The sequence below is a fragment of the Magnolia sinica genome, chromosome 3 (assembly GCF_029962835.1).
Source record: "Magnolia sinica isolate HGM2019 chromosome 3, MsV1, whole genome shotgun sequence".
Taxonomy (NCBI): Eukaryota; Viridiplantae; Streptophyta; class Magnoliopsida; order Magnoliales; family Magnoliaceae; genus Magnolia; species Magnolia sinica.
The window spans coordinates 110,458,157-110,477,720 of record NC_080575.1 but is presented as its reverse complement, the minus strand read 5'-3'; the positions used below and the strand labels follow the sequence as shown (position 1 = coordinate 110,477,720).

The following is a 19,564-nucleotide window of genomic DNA, read 5'->3' as shown; positions in this document are numbered from 1 at the left end:
CAAAATTTTGAAGTATCATTATATGGTTCTTTATCTTTAAGGTAGCTGTTAAGATGTCTTTCTTGACTTTCAAATTGCATTTGCAGGTTATAGCATTTTTGTACACTGCTATGCGAGGTATTGATTTAGGATTAAGAACTGCACTTATAGTTACACCTGTAAATGTGTTGCACAACTGGCGGCATGAGTTCGACAAGTGGAAACCTGGGGAATTAAAGCGTCTCCGTATCTTTATGCTAGAAGATGTTCCCAGGTTTGAATCCTGTTTCATACTCCTACTCATCAGAAGGCCACTTTCCATTTTGCTGACAGTGATTGTTTCTGTGTGGTGACTGGTGACCGCCAATTTTCTCAGAGATTTTTTTTTTTTTTTGTTTCAGTATGCTTTGTTTCAGTATGCTGCAAATTCCTTTCCTGATTATCACAAAATTTTCGACAACTGATGACCCAAAATCACCCTCGAAGGAGATCAAGACCCCTAATAGGGCCTGACAATGCAAACATTGATTTCCATGTGTACCCATGTGTACAAGTGACCATGTGTATGAGATTAAGGAGGGGACTGACGTCCAAGGTGTACTATATCGGTTTCGGTGGGGTGTAATGGTGCCCACTGAAACCGGTACGCGTAATGGCCATAGCAGGGGCGTAATGGCCATTAAGTCTCTGTAACGGCCTTTAAAAAAAAAAGAAAACTCCAAAAAAATGTCAAAAAATTCCAGAATATTAAGATTCCAAATATGCATTCTTTCAGGGTTTTTAACATGTTTATAATGGTGTAATGGTCCATTCTTTGGTAAGAATGTTGTCTCGGTCTGTCTGATGATTTATGACAAGGCTTAGATCGATCCCAAATTGGCTCAAAATCCATACAAGCTATGACACTCATCCCACTAATGCACATCTCCAAGCGTTTGACATCATTCTCCCCAAGTAATTATAAGAAAAGATTAAAATTAATTTTGAATAAATAATGCTGCTGATTTGTGGGACCACTCTAATGCCCCTAAAGTGACCTCAAATTCATACAATTTATGAAACTCATCCCACTAATACATATCCCTAACATTTGACATCATTCTCCCTAAGAAATTTTAAGGAAAAAAAAAAAGAACTAAATTTGAATGAATAGTGTCTTGAATTTTGGGAATTACTTGAATGCCCCCAAATGGCCCGAAATTCATGCAATCTGTGACGCTCATCTCACCAATACAATGGGCTCTAAATTATGCTTATTTCACCATCCGACCATAAGATCGATAGACATTTATTGGACTATGAAGAATTACAAATATTCAGTGGTCCTGTTTTAATAAACATGTCCACAAATCAACAGTTAGGATCATTCAAACAATCTAATTTTGATTGTGACTAAGCAATAGTGGGTCTCATATTTTAATGGGTTTAATTTCATTTAGTACATGCTATGTGTGCAAATTTTTGAATACAAGTGCATCAAGCATCATACACCACTAGAGATCATATAAGGAAAAAAGAGTTTCAAGTCAAATTGGTTGGACCACAGGCTACGCTCCACCCAACAAGTAACTTCCAACTGGTTAATTGCACATGAAATCCAACCTTTCCAATATATTGGCCCCAAAATGAGGGTCATCTTGTGAACAAATCATCCATATCTACTCATCAGGTGGGCCACACCTTAGAGAAAAATTTCTAGCCATTGATAAATAGTTAAAAAAAGAAGTGTGGTCCACTCCATGCTTGATTTTTGCAAAAAAGCAATCCTCGTGCTTAGTGGATGGATTGGATTTGTCACACATAAAACATTAGAAGTTATCTGCTGCTAGACTGTAACTTATTGTCCAACCAGTTGGACCATCTCTTTTAAATACTTGGAGAGGGGGGAGGAGTTTATGGAAGTTGATAGCAAAACCCTAACGAGCTGGGCCGGGCCAACAGGCTTTTGGACGGCTCATTAGAACGGGAACTGTCACTGAAATGATGGGGCCAACTTCAATGGTTGCACCATGTTTGACATATCAAGTTCAATTGACATATCAAGTTCAAAAAGGATTGGCCTTCTGAATAATGCATGGAAGGACAACGATGATGCCCATGAGGATGTGATTTGATTAACTTAGTTAACAACACAGAAGCATCAAAGGGACCCACCACTCCCTCTCTCAAAACGCTCATCGCAGCATGTCGGGAGAACTTCCTTGCAAAGAGGAAGCATGGCATTGAAGTAGCAGTGCTACGGCACCATTCTGTTCGATACTGTCTCATAGTACACATGATTGATACCCTGATACAAACGGCAAACACAAACAAAAAAAAAACATCAGAACATCATTCAACATCTGCATGTACATATCATAATTTGTCAAAAGAACAAATTAAGAGTGATAAATTCTACATGTAACAAAAGCAACTTGTTAGGTTGATATGGGATAGATCTGGGATGCATCGCTGATAATGAAAATTCAAATGGGTAAATCTCATCATTGACCAACCAAAATCTGATGACAATGGGAAGCAGCCTCACTTCAATATTTTAGGAAGTGGCATGAATAAGAGGAGCCCACTATAGCTGTCAAAATTCTACGAATTATGATTTGAGTCGAATCTTAGGAAAAACGATTTGAATCCCAGCTTGAATCCTTTTTGTAAAAACAAATCCTATGATTCTATAATTTGAATCCAACGATTTATGATTCAAATTATACTCGTACTCTTGTTTTATGAACTTAGCTTTCATTTTATGTTTTTTTTTTTTTTTTAAAATAAATTTGTGGGGGCTTTAAGAATCGTTTAAAAAGGGTCAATTATTTTATTTTATTCTTTATAACATATGATATTTGGGGATTTCAATATTCAAAATCCCAAAATAAAGAAATCAAAATATTGTTTTCTTCGGTCCACAAAATTGAATGCCCTTTTTCCAACTATTTCTACACTAAAGAAGTGTAAAATGACACTTGAACGTTTTTTAAGCTAAATTTCTTGAAAGATAGATCGTAAAGTAAAAACAAGAATCGTTTAACACTATCATGATAGGTATCAGGTATGTCATGTACAAGTTCTCAATTGCCAATATCATTACACGTATTAATTTTCACAGTGAATTTTTGATGGGCAACAAGTAATTGATGAGTTCTATTTTTTGTGATTTATGTATAATTTTTTAAAAAAATCAGAGAAAAACATATGATTTATGGTACGATTTGCGATTTAATATGATTCAATGCCTATTTGACAACCAACTTCCCATTGATCTGAGCATGATATTTATAGTGAAATATTCAGCCATGGAAAAGCTTTGCCATTAGTGCTTCAAATTTGATCATGCTCCCTTATATTTTTCTTGTTTATTGAAGTCTGGAAAGTCCTAATTCCTTCACATTCTGTACCTGCTGAGAGAGAGAGAGAGAGAGAGAGAGAGAGAGAGAGAGAGAGAGAGAGAGTCCTAATTCCTTCACATTTTGCACCTGCTGAGAGAGAGAGAGAGTACCGCCTTGGCGGCGTCATGCCAAGGGAATCCCACCTGCTGTTGATAGTTGTCTAGAGGAAAGAATCTGGAATTTTAGCAATAGTATATTAGTGGATTTGGAAAGGAGATTCACTGATTGTAATCATCTTGTTGTTTGTAATAACTTCCAAACTCATGCTAGGGCGTTTAACAATGGTCTAACTAAAGTTATGACCCTTGATTGAGTGAAATGGCATAACAATATTCAAGTAGCCGACCCCAATTAATTGGGATAAGGCTACTTACCGATCCCAATTAATTGGGATAAGGCTACTAAACACAAGTAGCTATTTGCATGAAATTCTCATTTACAACTAGTTGTGTAGGACCTCTTTGATGTAGGACAATTAACCACTTGCTCTAAAAGCTCGAATTGATAGAGCATGGTGAATTAATTCCTTTATCTTATAGCTTAAGCTCCACATCCATGGGTTAGGTCCTCAGCCGAACCCTCATCGGGGGCCCCAAATCACATGGCTTCCGCCTCACACGGGCCGCCCACCCCGAGTGTGTCCTCGCATCCTACATGCTACCCCACTCGAGCCCGGTGTGAAAATGTCCCTGCATTAATCAACCCCGGGCCCTGGTGAGGAGTCTCGAACACGAGACTTTCCGCTCTGATACCAATTTAATACAGGACAATTAACCACTTGCTCTAAAAGCTTGAGCTGATAGAGCATGGTGAATTAATACATTTATCTTATAGCGCATGCTCCACATACATGGGTTAGGTCCTCGGCCAAACCCTCCTCGTGGGTCCCAAATCACATGAATTCCGCCTCACACGGGCTGTCCACCCCAAGCATGCCCTCGCATCCCACAGGCCACCCCACTCGTCCCCGGTGTGAAAATGCCCCTGCATTACTCTCTCTTTATCTATATATATGCATGTATGTATGTGTATATGTATATGTATACATATACAACTTTAAGTATTGAATAAATAAAATGTTTTTTGTTGAGAGATTCTCTTGTAAAAGGAGAAAACTATAACATTCTTAGAATGTGCATCGATGCTACTACTAAAATTATATCATAGTAAATTCCCTGGCTAGCTTGTTTGGAAGATCAATAGTGAACGATGAGAAGAACATATTGGTTGTAAGGAGACATGATCTATTGGAGGGACCACTCTAGGAATTGATAGTCTAATGTCTACACAACATCAAGGAGATCACTATGCTAAAAAAGGTGTCAACATTGTGGAATCTAATGATACTATGATATGCATTTCAGTTGTTTTCATTCAATCGTCACTATGGTAAAAGAGATGACGGTTTGGGGGATTGTGACTACATATATGGTGTACATGTTGCATGGTTCAGAATGAGGATATCTGCCGCCGTATCGGCCCTGTGGAAAAATGATACGATACGGTGTCGCGTATCGGGCGTATCGGTCAGAAATTTTTTAAGCAAAAAAATATGAAAAATAGGATAAAATGAGTTATTCATGAGTCTATTATTATTATTATTATTTTTATATTTTATTTTGACCATGTATTCAATGGTGTGTCTGACCATTCTTTGGCATGAATACTGTCCTGATGGGTTGACCTACTATAAGTTATGGTGTTGATTTTTTCTTTATATAAACTGTTGATATATGTCATAAATTGATATCATATATTGCTAATAGTCTAACATGTCCAAGAACTCAAGAAGTATCACTACTAAGTACTCCATACTCATTAGTCTATACACTAGTACGCATGTCGTACGTGTTTGCTTGGAGAATGTGTATGACAAGGAAAGTGTATGTAACAACTAACAATGTAAGTGTAGAAATACTTAGTACTTACCAATTTCCTTGAATGTGAATAATCTCTAAAGAAACATTACTCTTAATTCTTAATAAAAACTCACCAATCACCACCAAAATGAAAATCTGGCTGCTTGTGGTTGGTCGACTTACACGTCCTCGTCATCATCCGACTGTGCATGTGGCTGTGCAAAAGGCGTTGCTGTTGCATATCCATAATAACCAGGGTTGGATGGAAAGAGTAGGTCAACGAAACTTGAGGAAGACTGATCCTAACTAGAAACCGACCCTAACCCAAGTAAGGATATCCATCAGCGCTAGACGAATCACCATACTGCTGCTCATACTGCTGAGACTGTGATACTGATGACGAATAACTTGGATTTGGATCCGGATATCCATTTCCATACTGACTACTCCAACACATAAGTGGCGCAACATGCTCTGTGTATCCGTTAGGACCGTATCCATAATGTCTGTAAGCCTCCTGATGTCCCAGTCCTCCATGAGTGCCACTGGTGCTAGCCTCTCCATGATGCTCCTCTCCGCATGTTTGGTTGTATCGTGACTCTACGTCTGTGCTGATCAGCCTCATGATCCGTAGATGGCCGTATGGTGTGCTGAGCAATAGGAGCAGCAGGTGCATCACCACCACCACCACCACCACCACCACCATCACTGTCACCGTTATGAGTATCAATTGGAGTTCCACTATTACTACGTTCTCCTTCGTCACCTTCTTCAATAATCGGCTCTGAGCGGTTTCTGCAATGAGTTCTGGGTATTCAAGTTCCTCACTTTCAGTTGCTTCTTTGCCTTTCTCCCTTTCTTCAAGCCATAGAAGAAGATGGTTGTCTTCAGCAAAAATATAGTCCAAATTTATTAGATAATATTGCGCTTGGTTATCAACTTGACTCTTGCTTTCTTCATGTTTTTCAAACGCAGCCTCACATTATAGTGGATAAATACATTTCTTCACTCCTTTATCTCCTTCAATCGATTTCGCTACTTAGTGTGGATGTGAGCGAAAGTGCTCTTATTTCTTTCACAACCAACAGAAGATGTGCATTGACTTAAGATTCTTATTGCAATGTTCCGCAACGTAGGTGCACTTTCTCCATAATTGACCCACCATTGAGCTGCATAAATAACAAAGAAATATATCTTAATATCATATATTAGTTAGTTTATTAAATTTGTAAAAACATGCTTTATAGTTTATAACTTGATACACCTACCTGGATTGGTTCTTTGTGTTGCAGCTCGTGCAAGTGGGTCTCCAAACCTGCCCATTACTAGTTCATACACTTCTACTTGTGAAACGGTAGCTAGTAATAAGTACCACAAGTCTTAGACTCTACACAATACAATCTACATATGTAAATAATTATTAACTTTATTAATAGCATCAATCTGTCGATTAATGTCGGACTCCAACCTTTTTATAACATTCTTCAAACCGATAGTAATCTCGTCAGCATCTTTATATATAGTCGTATGTCATAATTGTGGGTTTAAAAAGAAGCTTGCAAGTTGATTAAAAGAGTGAACAATAGAACATATCAAATATTCAACATTACATAAAGAACCGAAGGAAAAATAATAACTAAATTTAATCAATGTATGTAATTTATGTTTACCTGCCGCCTAGAGATTATGATGAAGTTGTCTATTCCCACACGTATCTATGAGCTTCCGATATTCTTTGTAGTGTTTACAATCATGTTGAATTGACAACTTTGCTTTATCCATTGCTTCATAAAGAAAGCTCATCGTCGGTCTATCATCACTTTCAACCAGTCAAAGAACCTTAATAAAAGGTTCCACTGCTTTCATAATTTCTTGGACTTTCTTTTAATACGCGTTGTCTCTTATAATTGCACACTTCTCCACATGCATGCCACTCGTCTTTTGTCCATACTTCGAGTTGAACCATTGCCGAGATACAACCATCTCGCTAAGTGCCCCTCTATGATTGTACTGGCTATCCATGGCTAGAATTTTGTGGTGAATCTAGTTGCCCTAGGCCTCAACAACTCCCGCCCAGCTGTGAATTTTTTCATAAGAGTAATTATCCAATTGTGATTGTAAATATATGTCCTAATCAATCTTGCCTTTTCAACTAGTGTCGATACATTAGGCTTCTTCCCAATATTCTCAAGGATGAGATCAATGCAGCGTGCTGCACAAGGTGACCAAAACTGATGAGGCCTTTTTGCCATAAGATATGTTCCTGCTAGTTTATATGTTGCCTCATTATCAGTGACAATTTGCACCACATTACTTTCTCCAATTTCTTCTACAATTCCATCCATTAGGCCAACTATATACTTAGCATCCTTCACTTCATGTGATGAATTGATGGCTCTAATAAAGATTGTACCCAGGTGGGAGTAGACCATAAAATTTATCACACTCAATCTGGTTGGGTCAGTCCAACCATCACACATGATTGTGCATCCCTTACTTGCCCATATGCTTCTAAATGATTGTACATAAGCCCACATTTCTTGGTACACTTCATTAGAATAGTTTGAATCTATGTCATAAGAACTAGGGGCTTTAATCCCAGGTCCTGCATCAGCTGCTGCATCCACAAACACCTGGAAGTATGGGCAATCAACAACATATGGAGGAACACTATTGTGTAAGAACAATTTTGCAGTTGCCTTTCCAAGATTATCCACTATTTGCTTTGACCACATATGTTTCAATTTCTTCTGTGTGCTAGTGGCCTTTCTAAACATTGTTTCATCACCAGGAGGTGCTCGTGGCTCCCTCTCGTCATGTAGATCGTGAATATGAGGGGAGGGGTTAGGCTGAGAAGGGTGTGGCTCTTGTGGTCGCGTGCTAAAGGCACGACGTAACCCCGCCGTAACCCCCCAAATAATCCTCTGCTATCATGCGCACTACCACCACCATTTCCCCCACCCACATCACAAACCGAACTGGTCCTCCCAAACATTTGACGCTACTCCATATCCTCACAGTGGGCTCATAAACTTTCCCTCTTTGCAATCACCATCTCCCTATTTGAATCCCCCACTGACTCAATGTCCTCATTAGGCAAGGGCATAGGATCCCCAAACACCTCTGCTCAACATTGGTCAAGTGTAGCCTTCTTCTCTTTCTCCCTCATTGCCTTTTTTACTTTTAAATTCTTTTAAGTTCTTTTTCTTCTCCTCCCTTATTGCTTGAGGGACACATGGACACCCTAAAACTTAACTATTTTGATGGGATAAGTGTTGTTTTAATTGGGTTATGCCCCCGCTCACACTCCTACTATAAAACTTGCACATTATTTGCTGTCTACTCCCACATATGCTTACACCATACTTCCACCCTACATCTTCATTCTCATTTCCAGTTCCAACCATCTCAACAAATACAATTATACAACAATGGCCACTCTAGTACTTTACAGTATGAACAACCCACAAAGCCACAAATAAACACCACAAACAATTAATTTTTTTTTTTATCAATTTGCATCATCAAGACATCAACATATTTAAAAAAATAACAAAAAAAGTAAAATTAAAAACTAGACATAATATTTGAAAAATGGTGACTAAAGTACTCAAATATGATAAAAAAACAACTCAAAAAACCCAAAGCAATAAACTTAGCCACCCTCCCAAAGCATTACATTTGAAAAAAAAAAATCGTTTTTCAAAATTTCCATAAATCTCGAAATTCAAAAAAAACAAAAAAACTACATTTTTTTTTTTAAATTATCAAATTTGATGTAGATCTGTTAAAAAATGCATGGCCTCTCCAAATCCGTGATTAGAAACATAAGATTAAAAAAAATCTGAAATTTATATATTTTTAACAAATTTAGTAATTTTTTATTTTTCCAATCATATCTACATAGTTCTGCTCGAAAATGGCTGGAGAGTACAAATCTGAGATTAGATTAAAAAAATGTTTTTTGACAAGTATAAAAAAATTGGGCATAAATGCCCAAAAAAGCTCAAATCGATCTTCAAAATTGATGTTTTTTGGTCGATCTAGGGTTCTAATAAACATAACAATGGATTAGAAGAAGGGATCGACAACAAAAAATGGAGTTTTTTAAACCTATTTTTCGACTTTTTCAAAATCGGCCCCAAAAATTTTCAATCCTTCAAATCGGCTAAAATCGGATGTTTTGATCTTCCAAGTTGCTATTAATGGTGCCGGAAATCACTTAAGAATGATTTAATCGAGGTATTGTAGAGATTGGAGCGGAAATAAGGGAGAGAGATTGAAAAGGGGAAAGAAAGGGTCGGTTTGGGCCTTTTATCGGACTTGATACGCCCATATCGGCCGATGCTGACCGATATGACCTCAATATGGTCCACACGTTACCGATATGGATACGATACACCTGTATCGGCCGATACGTTGCCGATATTTTGATCTATGACAGGTCGTGTTGCATAACTTCTAAGGAGATTGTGAAATAGAGAACTTTCTCTATTGGTGGGTTCGTGCAGAGAACATTTTCATGCAGATAGAGATGCCATAAAAGATGTTTTAGCTTGTTGTGACATGATAGCTAGGTTGTGTGTTTGTGTGGACCTTTGTGATGGACCCACCATCAGAAGAGATGATTGTGTTTTGGGAAGTAAAGGTTGGAGAGTTGGAACAAGATGAAGAAACCAATGTGATAGGAATTATAGCTCTCAAATTATGGGCAAGAAGCCAAGAACTTTATCACTATCAGAAGTCACATCAGTAATGACAATTGATAGTCAGACTCTTGGGATATGATCAAGTAGGGTGGCTGGTCAAACCTAGACCTGTAGCTCCTTCCCTTTACCTTTATGGAAATCTCAAAATTTTCTATGCATTTGGGTATCTCCTTTTTTTTTTTTCATGCTCAAGAGGCTAATGAGATAGTTGATTCTCTACCTAGTGATGAGTGATGAGAGGGTCACTCATTGATGAGAGCTATCTACTTGGTATGAAAAAAGAATTCTAGAGGACGAGATTAAATGGAGGCAAAGTTCTCGTGCTCTTTGGCTCAAGGAGAGGGACAAGAACACCAAATTCTTTTACAGCATGGCGAGTTCAAGGGCAAGACAAAACAAGATTGGCTGCCTCGAGCGACGAACAAGCATAGTATCTATAATCAGCTGAAAGGGGAGAAAGGCCTTGGCTAGATCATCTCCAATTTGTATAGATCACTCACTTTTAGGGAGAAGACCTTGAGAGACATGTTACGGAGGAGGAGGTGCACTTGGCAGTCAGGGCGCTTTGGGGAGACAAAGCCCCATGCCTAGATGGGTTTCTACTTGCTTTCTTTCAAGTGTTCTGGAAGGATGTCAAGTTTGATGTAATGGCCTTCGTTAAAGAATTCTTCGATAGAGGAAAATTATTGAAAGAGATGGGAGCCTCATTCATAGCTCTCATTCTTAAAATTGGAGCAAAAAATTTGAAAGACTTTAGGCCCATAAGTTTGTTAGGGAGCCCATACAAGGTTCTACTGAGCATTATGTCGGGGAACCAAAGTGCGTTTGTGGCCTGTCATCAAATTTTGGACTATGTGTTACTCGCGCACGAGTGTGTCGATTCGAAATTCAAGGAAGGTAAGCCAGGAGTTGTGTGCAAATGGACATTGAAAAGGCTTATGATCACTTCGATTGGGGCTTCATGGACTATATGTTGGTGTGCCTCAGCTTTGGTCAAGTTTAGAGAAAATGGATGAGGGAATGCGTGGGATCAGCCTCTATTCTAGTTAATGGCTCATCGAAAGGCTATTTTAAGGCGTCTAAAGGTCTTTGATAGGGAGAAACTTTATCCCTTTTCCTTTTTTTGATTGTGGCAGAAGCTCTAGGGAGGATGCTACAAAAAGGCATGAAGTGAGCCTTATAAGAGGGTTTAAGGTGGCGAGATTGGGACCAACAGTCACTCACCTGCTGTTTGTGGTTGACATCATATTATTTTGCGCAGCGGAGATAGAGATGGTCAATAACTTGCGAAAGATAATCGCTTGTTTCGAAGCTGTGTCTTGGTTAAAGGTGAATGATCAGAAATGCGAGCTGCTAGGAGTGCACATGTCGGAGGAAGAGGTTAGTAACCTTGCGGGGATTGTTGGGTGTGGTCCAGGCAAAATTCCGTCTTCATACTTAGGTCTCCCCTTATGTATCGGCAAGCCGACTAGACATTTGTGGGACCTGATGATCGAGTGGATAGAGAGGAAGCTACCTAGATGGAAGAGTAGACATTTGTCACTTGGGGGCTGGCTAACTCTGATAAAAGCGGCCTTTTTTGACATGCCCATTTAATTTTTGTCGCTGTTTAAGTGTCCGAATGGGGTGCTTGACAAACTAGAGAAGATAAGGCGAAACTTCCTTTGGAGGGGGAAAGAGCCCATGAAGAAGTTCCACCTTATAAACTGGGAGGGAGTGTGCAAGCCTATTCAGGAGGGGGGAGCTGGTTTGAGAGTGCTGGACACTATGAACAAGGCTCTTTTGGGAAAATGTTTATGGCGATTTGCTTTGGAAGATCATAGTTTATGGAAAGAAGTGCTAATAGCCAAATACGGAACTAGCTAGGGGGGATGGTGGCTTAAGGAGACCTCTAGATACAAAGCCTCGGGTCTTTTAAAAGGAGTTTTTGCAATAGCCCCTAAATTCATGGAAGAAGTTGTCTTCTTAGTGGGAGAAGGTACATGGGTTCGTTTTTGGGAAGATCTATGTTTGCATGATTGCATTCTCAAAGGCGCCTTACCGAGTCTTGCAGCAATTGCAATTGACAAGGACGTGTGGGTTGCTGATTGCTTCTCCAGAAACGAAGGTAGTGTGTTTTGGGCGGCCCCTTGTCGTAGAGGTATGAGCGACGAGGAGGTCGATACCTTCATTAGGCTTTTGGAGAAGCTGAACTTTGTGGTGATAGGTGGGGAGGGAGGATTCGTTGATTTGGAGAGATCAGAAATCTGGATGCTTCTTAGTCCGATCCTTTTATAAGAAGTTAGCAACTCCTACCACGTCCCCTTTGTTCAATTACCGATTCTAGAAGTATGGCGCTCCTCCTAAGGTGTCGGCATTTGTTTGGTTGGTAAGTCGGAATAGAATCCTTACCGTCGACAATCTTAGAAAAAGGGGTGTGGTGCTCCCTATTGTCTGTTTACTATGCATGAGGGCTGAGGAAACGGTGGATCACCTCTTCATTCACTGTCCGTTTGCGAGACAGATTTGGGGGTCCTTCTTAACAACCTTAAATGTCTGCTGGGTTATGCTGGAATGTTTTCCCTCCCTTGCCTCTTGGGATGAAGGAGGAAGCGGAAAAGAAGGTAAGGTGGTCTGGCATCTTGCAGCCATGGCCACTCTTTGGGCGATTTGGGGAGAAAGGAACATGAGGTGCTTCGAAAACAAGTAGGTCTTAGAGGAGAGAATCTTTAGGAAAGCTTTGGCTTGTACTCTTGATTGGACCACGGGTTTGAAGGATTTGGATCCTTTTGTAATCTGTGCCCTTTTGGGCTTCTAATCTTTTTTCCTTTTTTGCTTTCCTGTTCATTCTTTTCCACTTTGTGCAGCTTTCTAATAAAATTGCGTTACATTTCAAAAAAGGAAAACATTTTTTTTCTTGTTTCTTAATAATTTTGTTGTTTATATGGAAAGAGTTCTAGCAATAACATATTATTGCTCTGATATACTTGGCTTATGCTTTTAGGAAACAAAATCCATGGCTGAGGTGGTTGGGCCTTTTCAGTTTGAGGCATAAGCCTCTAGGTACTGCCATAGGCCTCGAGGTGCCAAACCATAAGCCTTAAAGGTTAATTTAGATTATTAAATTAGAAAGATAAACAAGAGAGAACTAGTAGAAATGGCCTGAAGATGATAAGTGATATTTTTTGGTCCGTGTTTCTGAATTTAAAAAAAGAAGAAGAAGAAGAAGAAGAAGAAGAAGAAGAAAAAAGTAGAAATGGCCTAAAAGTCGAGATGAAGTACAAACAATTGAATAGTTTTATGGTAATTAGGCATATTATGAATTAGGCATTCTGTACTGCTGAATTTCTGAAATTATATGTTGTTTATGTAGGATCGAATGTCTAGGGACTCCTATGCCCTGCCACCATGCGAAGCAATCCTTTTTGTCAAAGGACTCTAGCATGAAAAACTATCTGGAATTTGCTGAAATCAATGGTAATTGAATTTTGCAATCTTTGGTACTTGTGGCACAAATTAGGCATCGGCTGCAGCTCTACTTGCAATTCTTAAGGTTGAATTGACTCTGGTACCTTGGTTAAGCTGGTTCCCTAGCAGAGCAATCACTAATCCAAAATATCTGAAGGCATATTTTGCATTTGGTAGTTTTTGTCCATGGTGCTTTGCTGCAATGCAACTATGCTTTTAGCTGTGATAGAATGCATTGCTGTTTCTTTTGTTTGCTCATTTGTTCTGAAAACATAATTTGTAGAAATATATTTTCTTTTGCTGTCAAGGTGTGAATATCTTGTTTCCTCAATTTATCTGGCGAGAATCTCATTTCAAAATATTGAGTAGATTGATTTTTCCTCTGATCTAGTGAAAAATACTTTTTCCCTGTTCTTGCTTTTGAGTTGATTGCACATTCATGCAGCCTGATTATTCTTTCAACCATCAACTATTGGGAATGGAACACCGGTTTTGACTTGGCCTTCTTCACAGGGAGAGAAGGTTGGAGCGGCTCATGACGTGGAGAGCTAAGGGTGGTGTCTTTTTGATTGGCTACACTGCTTTCCGTAACTTATCTCTGGGAAAGCATGTGAGAGATAAGAATACAGCCATAGAGATGTGTCAAGCACTTCAGGTTCTCGTTTTAAGTTGTCAGAGTTATTTCCTTTGTTCATATCTATGCCAGTTTGTTTCTCATTTTTTCATAGCTATACTTGCATTCTTTATAAAGTAAGAATTTCTTCATTGAACAAAAATGCTCTTCAGGTTTCCTTTTTTTTTTTTTTTTCCCCTGCTTTTTTCTTATGCTATTCTCTTCCATGTAGTTCAAACATGACTGTTTCCAGTCTAAGGCCATAAGAATGTTGATTAGACATGATCAACTACTCTCTCTCTCTCTCTCTCTCTACACACACACATTTGACAGGCTCTCTGGAGAGATAATTTGGTGGGTGTCTGGAAAGAAACGATTTTCAAGAGTATATATCGAGATGAATAACGATATGCACGGGGGTGTAGTAATAAATTTAACCACCACTAGTGGAGAGACAAGTGTGTTTCTAGTTCTGTATGCTGACACCAAAGTTTGATCCCATATCTTTTTGCATTGGTTAACAAGCATTTACAAGAAGAGGTCCTGTGGTGTATGTTTACAGATTGCATAATTTTGATTGACAAGGCGAGGGAGGGGGTAAAAGCAAATAGAAGCTGTGGAGGAAACTTTTGAATCCAGATGAAAAAAGAGTATTTGGAATGCAAGTTTATTAACAATAGGAGTGGAAACGAGAAATCAGTTAAGATTGCCAACCAAGTAGTACCCCCAAAATGATCCTTTTCGACATCTTGTGTCCATAATTCATGAGAGCGGGGAGATTGAGAACAATGTTGGTCATAGAATTAGAGTTGGGTGGATGAAGCGGAGATGTGCCTTTGAAGTTTCATGTTATTTCCGCATTCCAATCAAATTGAAGGGTAGATTTTATAGAATGGATATAATACCAGTCGTACTTTATGGGATAGAATGTTGGGCTGTGAAGGAACATGTTCATGGGATGAGTGCGGCTAAAATGAGGATGTTGAGATGGGTGGGTGGGAAGATGATGAAAATGAGAGAATTATGAATGCAGTCTGGGGGATTTATGGATAGCATAAATAGGGGTAATAAGATGAGGGAAAGTAGACTTGGTTGGTTTGGCCATGTGCAATGGAGACCAAGACTGCTCCGGTTGGGAGTGAATTGGTTCAAGTTGACGGCTCTAAATGGGCAAGGCTACTCCGGTTAGGAGTGAGTTGGATCAAGGTGAAGCCTCTACAAGGGCAAGTGGAAGGCCTAAAAGCACACTAGTGGACGTAAAAGGAGTTAATGAACCTATGTTTTAATTTGGGAGATGGCACTTGATAGACTGGAATGGTGGAATAGGGTGCGTGTAGCAAATCCCATTTGTTTAGGATAAGGCTTTTTGTATGGTCTTCAATATTGATGGCTAAGTTTATTCACGTAAAGATACTTCAGTCTAACCAACACTTTGATCCATCTATTAGTTCGCGTCATTGATTGATTATGATTCTAAAGAACCATTTCTCTTAGGCAATCCTAGTCATCCCATCTATAGAATGGATACAAAAAATAAGGCCAAATCTATCAAATATATATCCAATAATATATATATATATATATATATATATATATATATATATATATATATATATATATATATATATATATATATATATTTTTTTTTATGGTAGCCCTTCAAATGTGTTTTAAATAGATCAATCTATTGGCGTGTCAAAGTTGCCCGATGCAACTAGGAGCACTATAGCTTATAGTGCTATGAGATCCTCAGAGCATTTCACACACACCGACACATTTCTAAATGGCATCCTATGCTAGCGATTTTCTGAAATTATTTTAACTGACACTTGGTATGCCCATTAATCAATTTGGACTGTGCATTCAATTCATGTAAGATGGGGAAGCCATGGTGAAAAAGGCTTGCTCATCGCATGATCTAACTATGCAATCAATACCAAGAACGATGTATAGTTGAGATTGAGCTGAGAATCAAAATAGTGTAGTCATCATCTTGAAATGACCATTCTATGGGTCTCACTGTGGATTATTTATGATTTTGAAGAAGCACTTTGGTTTGATGATGTGAACCATCCGATCTATGGCTCGCGCAAAATGGATGGCTGTAACAAATGTCCCGCATTCAAGGGGTTTTGTTCATCCTATCAGTGTGATGTTTTGACCATGGCTTTTCTCTAATTTTTTGTATGAATGGACAATGTGGATTAATGACTGGCTTGTTACATGAGACTTGAAATTTTTGGGAACATTGATAATGCCCCCATGAAAAGGTGTGGTTGTTAGCATTCATTCATGCCATTGGGGGTAGGCCATGATGCAAAAATCACACCAATTGGACAATGCCAATTATGTGATCAATGGCATAGAAATGGACAGCCAAGATTAAGCGAATAAAACAAAATACGTCTAATCATTATCTTGAATCATCTATTTACCATGCCCAACTGTGGATTGGTTGACTCCAAATAATTATTTTGTTTTCATGATGCTAACCCACCGTTTTGTGGCTCAAAAAAACGAGCTGCGGTAGTAAAATGGTAAAATATTTGAAGGGGTTTGGTTTGCCTGTTTGTTATGTTTTTTTTGCGCCATGTCTTGCCCCAATGGTATGAGTTTAATGATGAATAGATGATTGGCGATCCTGCATGTCGATGAAAATCTCCAGGGATGTTGCTTACATCTCCTTGAAGGTGTGAATGTTAGCATTTTATTTATCTGTTTGCGGACACCCTCACCTTGTGTGTTGCGAAAAGTCTAACATGCCCAGCTTCATGGGCACAATGATATTGTGCCTAAAGCTTTTAATTGACGTGTGATGAGCAAATTATCATTATGAATTGTCCATTTATTCGATACCACTATTAGCAGGGCATGATGCAAAAGTCACACTAAATGGACCATATTGACCCTTAAAATGTTTGTTCAATTTGTTGTGACTGTATGCTTTTACAAGCTATACATTAGATGTTTAGCATCATTTGACAAAAGTGCCTCGTTGGAATCATAAGCAATTCGTAGTGGGGTCTTCTAATAGATGTTTCAAGACGATGATTGTACGCATTGTTCTTTGCTCCAACCTGACTCCATTTTTTCCTGCTGCTGATCAAATGGTTGGAATAGTCTGATAGGTGCTTTTTTTTGCTTCATGGCTGGCCAATTGGTTACATTTTGATGATTTACACAATTGGGAATCACTAGTTACACCTGTCATCGTTGAAAAGAGTCATCTGAATTGAATGGAAAATGTCCCGTGTTAAAAATGAGAGAAAAAGGGGTTTGGGAAGGTCTTCTAATGCTTGGGTTTCTCTCCTATCGTTGAGTATGACTTGGCCATTGTGGATGAGAAAAAAATGTTACAGAGTCCTACAAGACCAATATAAGTTACTCGTGCAGCTCTAATGGTGATAGTTAACACCAATTATTAAGTCTTGAAACTCTGGTTCAAAGAAAATAGTGTTAGGTTTTGATACATAATGACAACATAAGAATCAAAAGCCTTTTATTTGTTGGATACCCTGATTGTTCGAGTTACTTTTCTTTACTTGGATATAGTTGGTATTTTATTTATTTATTATTTATTTATTTATTTTTATTTTTTTGAGAGAACTACATTTTATTAAAGAACATGTCAAAAGGTGAGAAAAGAATACAACCCGACTCCACAACTTAAAAAAGATGAGAGATTGGCAGATTTGATTGCCTTTACGTAAGACACCCAACCCAAAACACTAGACTTAATGTTAGTAATAACCTCTTCCACTGAAGAGCTCCTGTTCTGAAAACAACAGTTATACCGATCCCCCCTAAATAGGCCAAAGGATCGCCATAATAAGTAGTCTCCACACCACTTTCCCAACTTTCTCCACCCCACTCCCGTGCAAAGCCCACGGGAGGCCCTCAACTGACTTTGTGACTTTGACATCACCCAAGCAATATGAAAGATACAAAAAAGTGCTCCAATTCCTTTCGAGCAAAATGGTAGCGAATGAAAAGGTGATCAATCAACTCCACATCTCCCACACACAACAAAAATTATTGGGAAGGATAAAGGGATCTCTTTTGCAAGTTTTTGCTAGTTAGTGCTCTCTTTCTTCCCACTACCTAGACGAAGGCTGCGATTCTGGGAGGGGCTCCATAATACCACTGGTGGAATGGGTGGGAAAGAACATAGATACAAGGTGTCTCCCATGTCATTCTGATAAAGGAGTAGATAGAGAAATGGCTCGAACTATTCACATTCCATACCACACCATCAAATCCTCCTCTTGAGCAGAGGGAACAACGCTCTTCAAACGATCTAAGAAATTGGCTAAATCTGCCATCTCATTCGTCAAATCTCTGTGGCAAGGAGAGACCACACCATAGAACTGCCACAACTAGAGTAACAACAGTCCATAGAGATCTTACTATGTTTAACAAAAAAAAATCTTTAGCATGTTTATTGTATCCGTAATACTTCAATGATTATGGACTTTACACCATAGTAGAGGTTTGCTTATCCCAAAGACATGAATGAGGCAGCTCATCTACAGGGCACGGATGTGTCAACATGTCACACAGATGTGAGATCCAAGACATCCTTCTGGTGGGTCTCACTATCTAGATGCCTTGGTCCAAAAATCACTCGGCTCTACTCATCACAAGGGTCTCACTGTCTCAAAAGCAGCGGTCAATTGATATGTGGAATGGCTTAATTTTTGGGCAAGTACATGGTGGGACCTACTTGATGGGCAATTTGGATCCCGCACTTGTTTGCCTTGTTAGCATGTCCGGTAGTAGGTAGGCTGGTTTACCAACACATGTGACCTCAACAAATCTATACAAAAATATAGCTTGTGCAATTACTAAAAAGGAAGTTAACAATGTGCCCTGAGCTTTTAAAAAGACGTGTTCTATGGCTCATCGTCGATCTAGACTATCCATTCACTTCATACCATTGTGGGCAATCCATGGCACAAATTTCACAAATCGGATGATTCTAACCATTTGATCGATTGCATGAAAAGTGAATAGTCTAGGTCTATGAAAGAAACAATGCCCTTCATCTTGTAACATCTATTCAGTGAGCCCAACTATTGATGATGCCTACTATCTAAGCTATGGCTCATAAAGAAATAGATGATGGTAAGTAGTGACCAACATCTGAAGGGTACGGAACAAATGTCCTCATGGAGGTAAGCATGTTAGCATTTCTCTTTTGTAAAACTTCTTTATTGTTAGTGCAAAAGCATAAAAGGATTCATGTAGCCGATCCCAATTAGTTGGAATAAGGCCATGATGAAGATGATAAAACTTCTTTTTTGTAGAAACTTTAATGTATGCAAGTGGCAATATAATATTCCTTCAATATAGATAATCAAAGATAATTGAAGATTATCCGTATGAGCCATCTCCAAGAGTTATTCCCACATCTTGTTGCCACTCTTGCTTCCAAGCCTTTTTCTTTCTTTCTTTCTTTCTTTTTTTTTTTTTTTTTCCCAAAAGGTGAAGATAATTTTTTTAGAAAAGCGCCGAGATGGCTCACAGACCAACCAGCCCAATCAAGCAAAAACAAGATTACAATCCTTTAAAATA

The 19,564-nt window shown here is 38.8% G+C and overlaps 1 protein-coding gene across 3 annotated transcripts in view; it reads left to right on the top strand.

Annotated features, from left to right (window-relative positions):
* Positions 1–19,564, top strand: part of LOC131240695 (protein CHROMATIN REMODELING 20) — a 103,104-nt gene that overhangs the window by 53,446 nt on the left and 30,094 nt on the right. For all 3 annotated transcript variants that reach the window (XM_058239109.1, XM_058239108.1, XM_058239111.1), the window contains 2 exons: positions 87–253; positions 13,891–14,032. In XM_058239109.1, the coding sequence (XP_058095092.1) occupies positions 87–253; positions 13,891–14,032 (309 nt within the window). The remainder of the gene's footprint in view (positions 1–86; positions 254–13,890; positions 14,033–19,564) is intronic.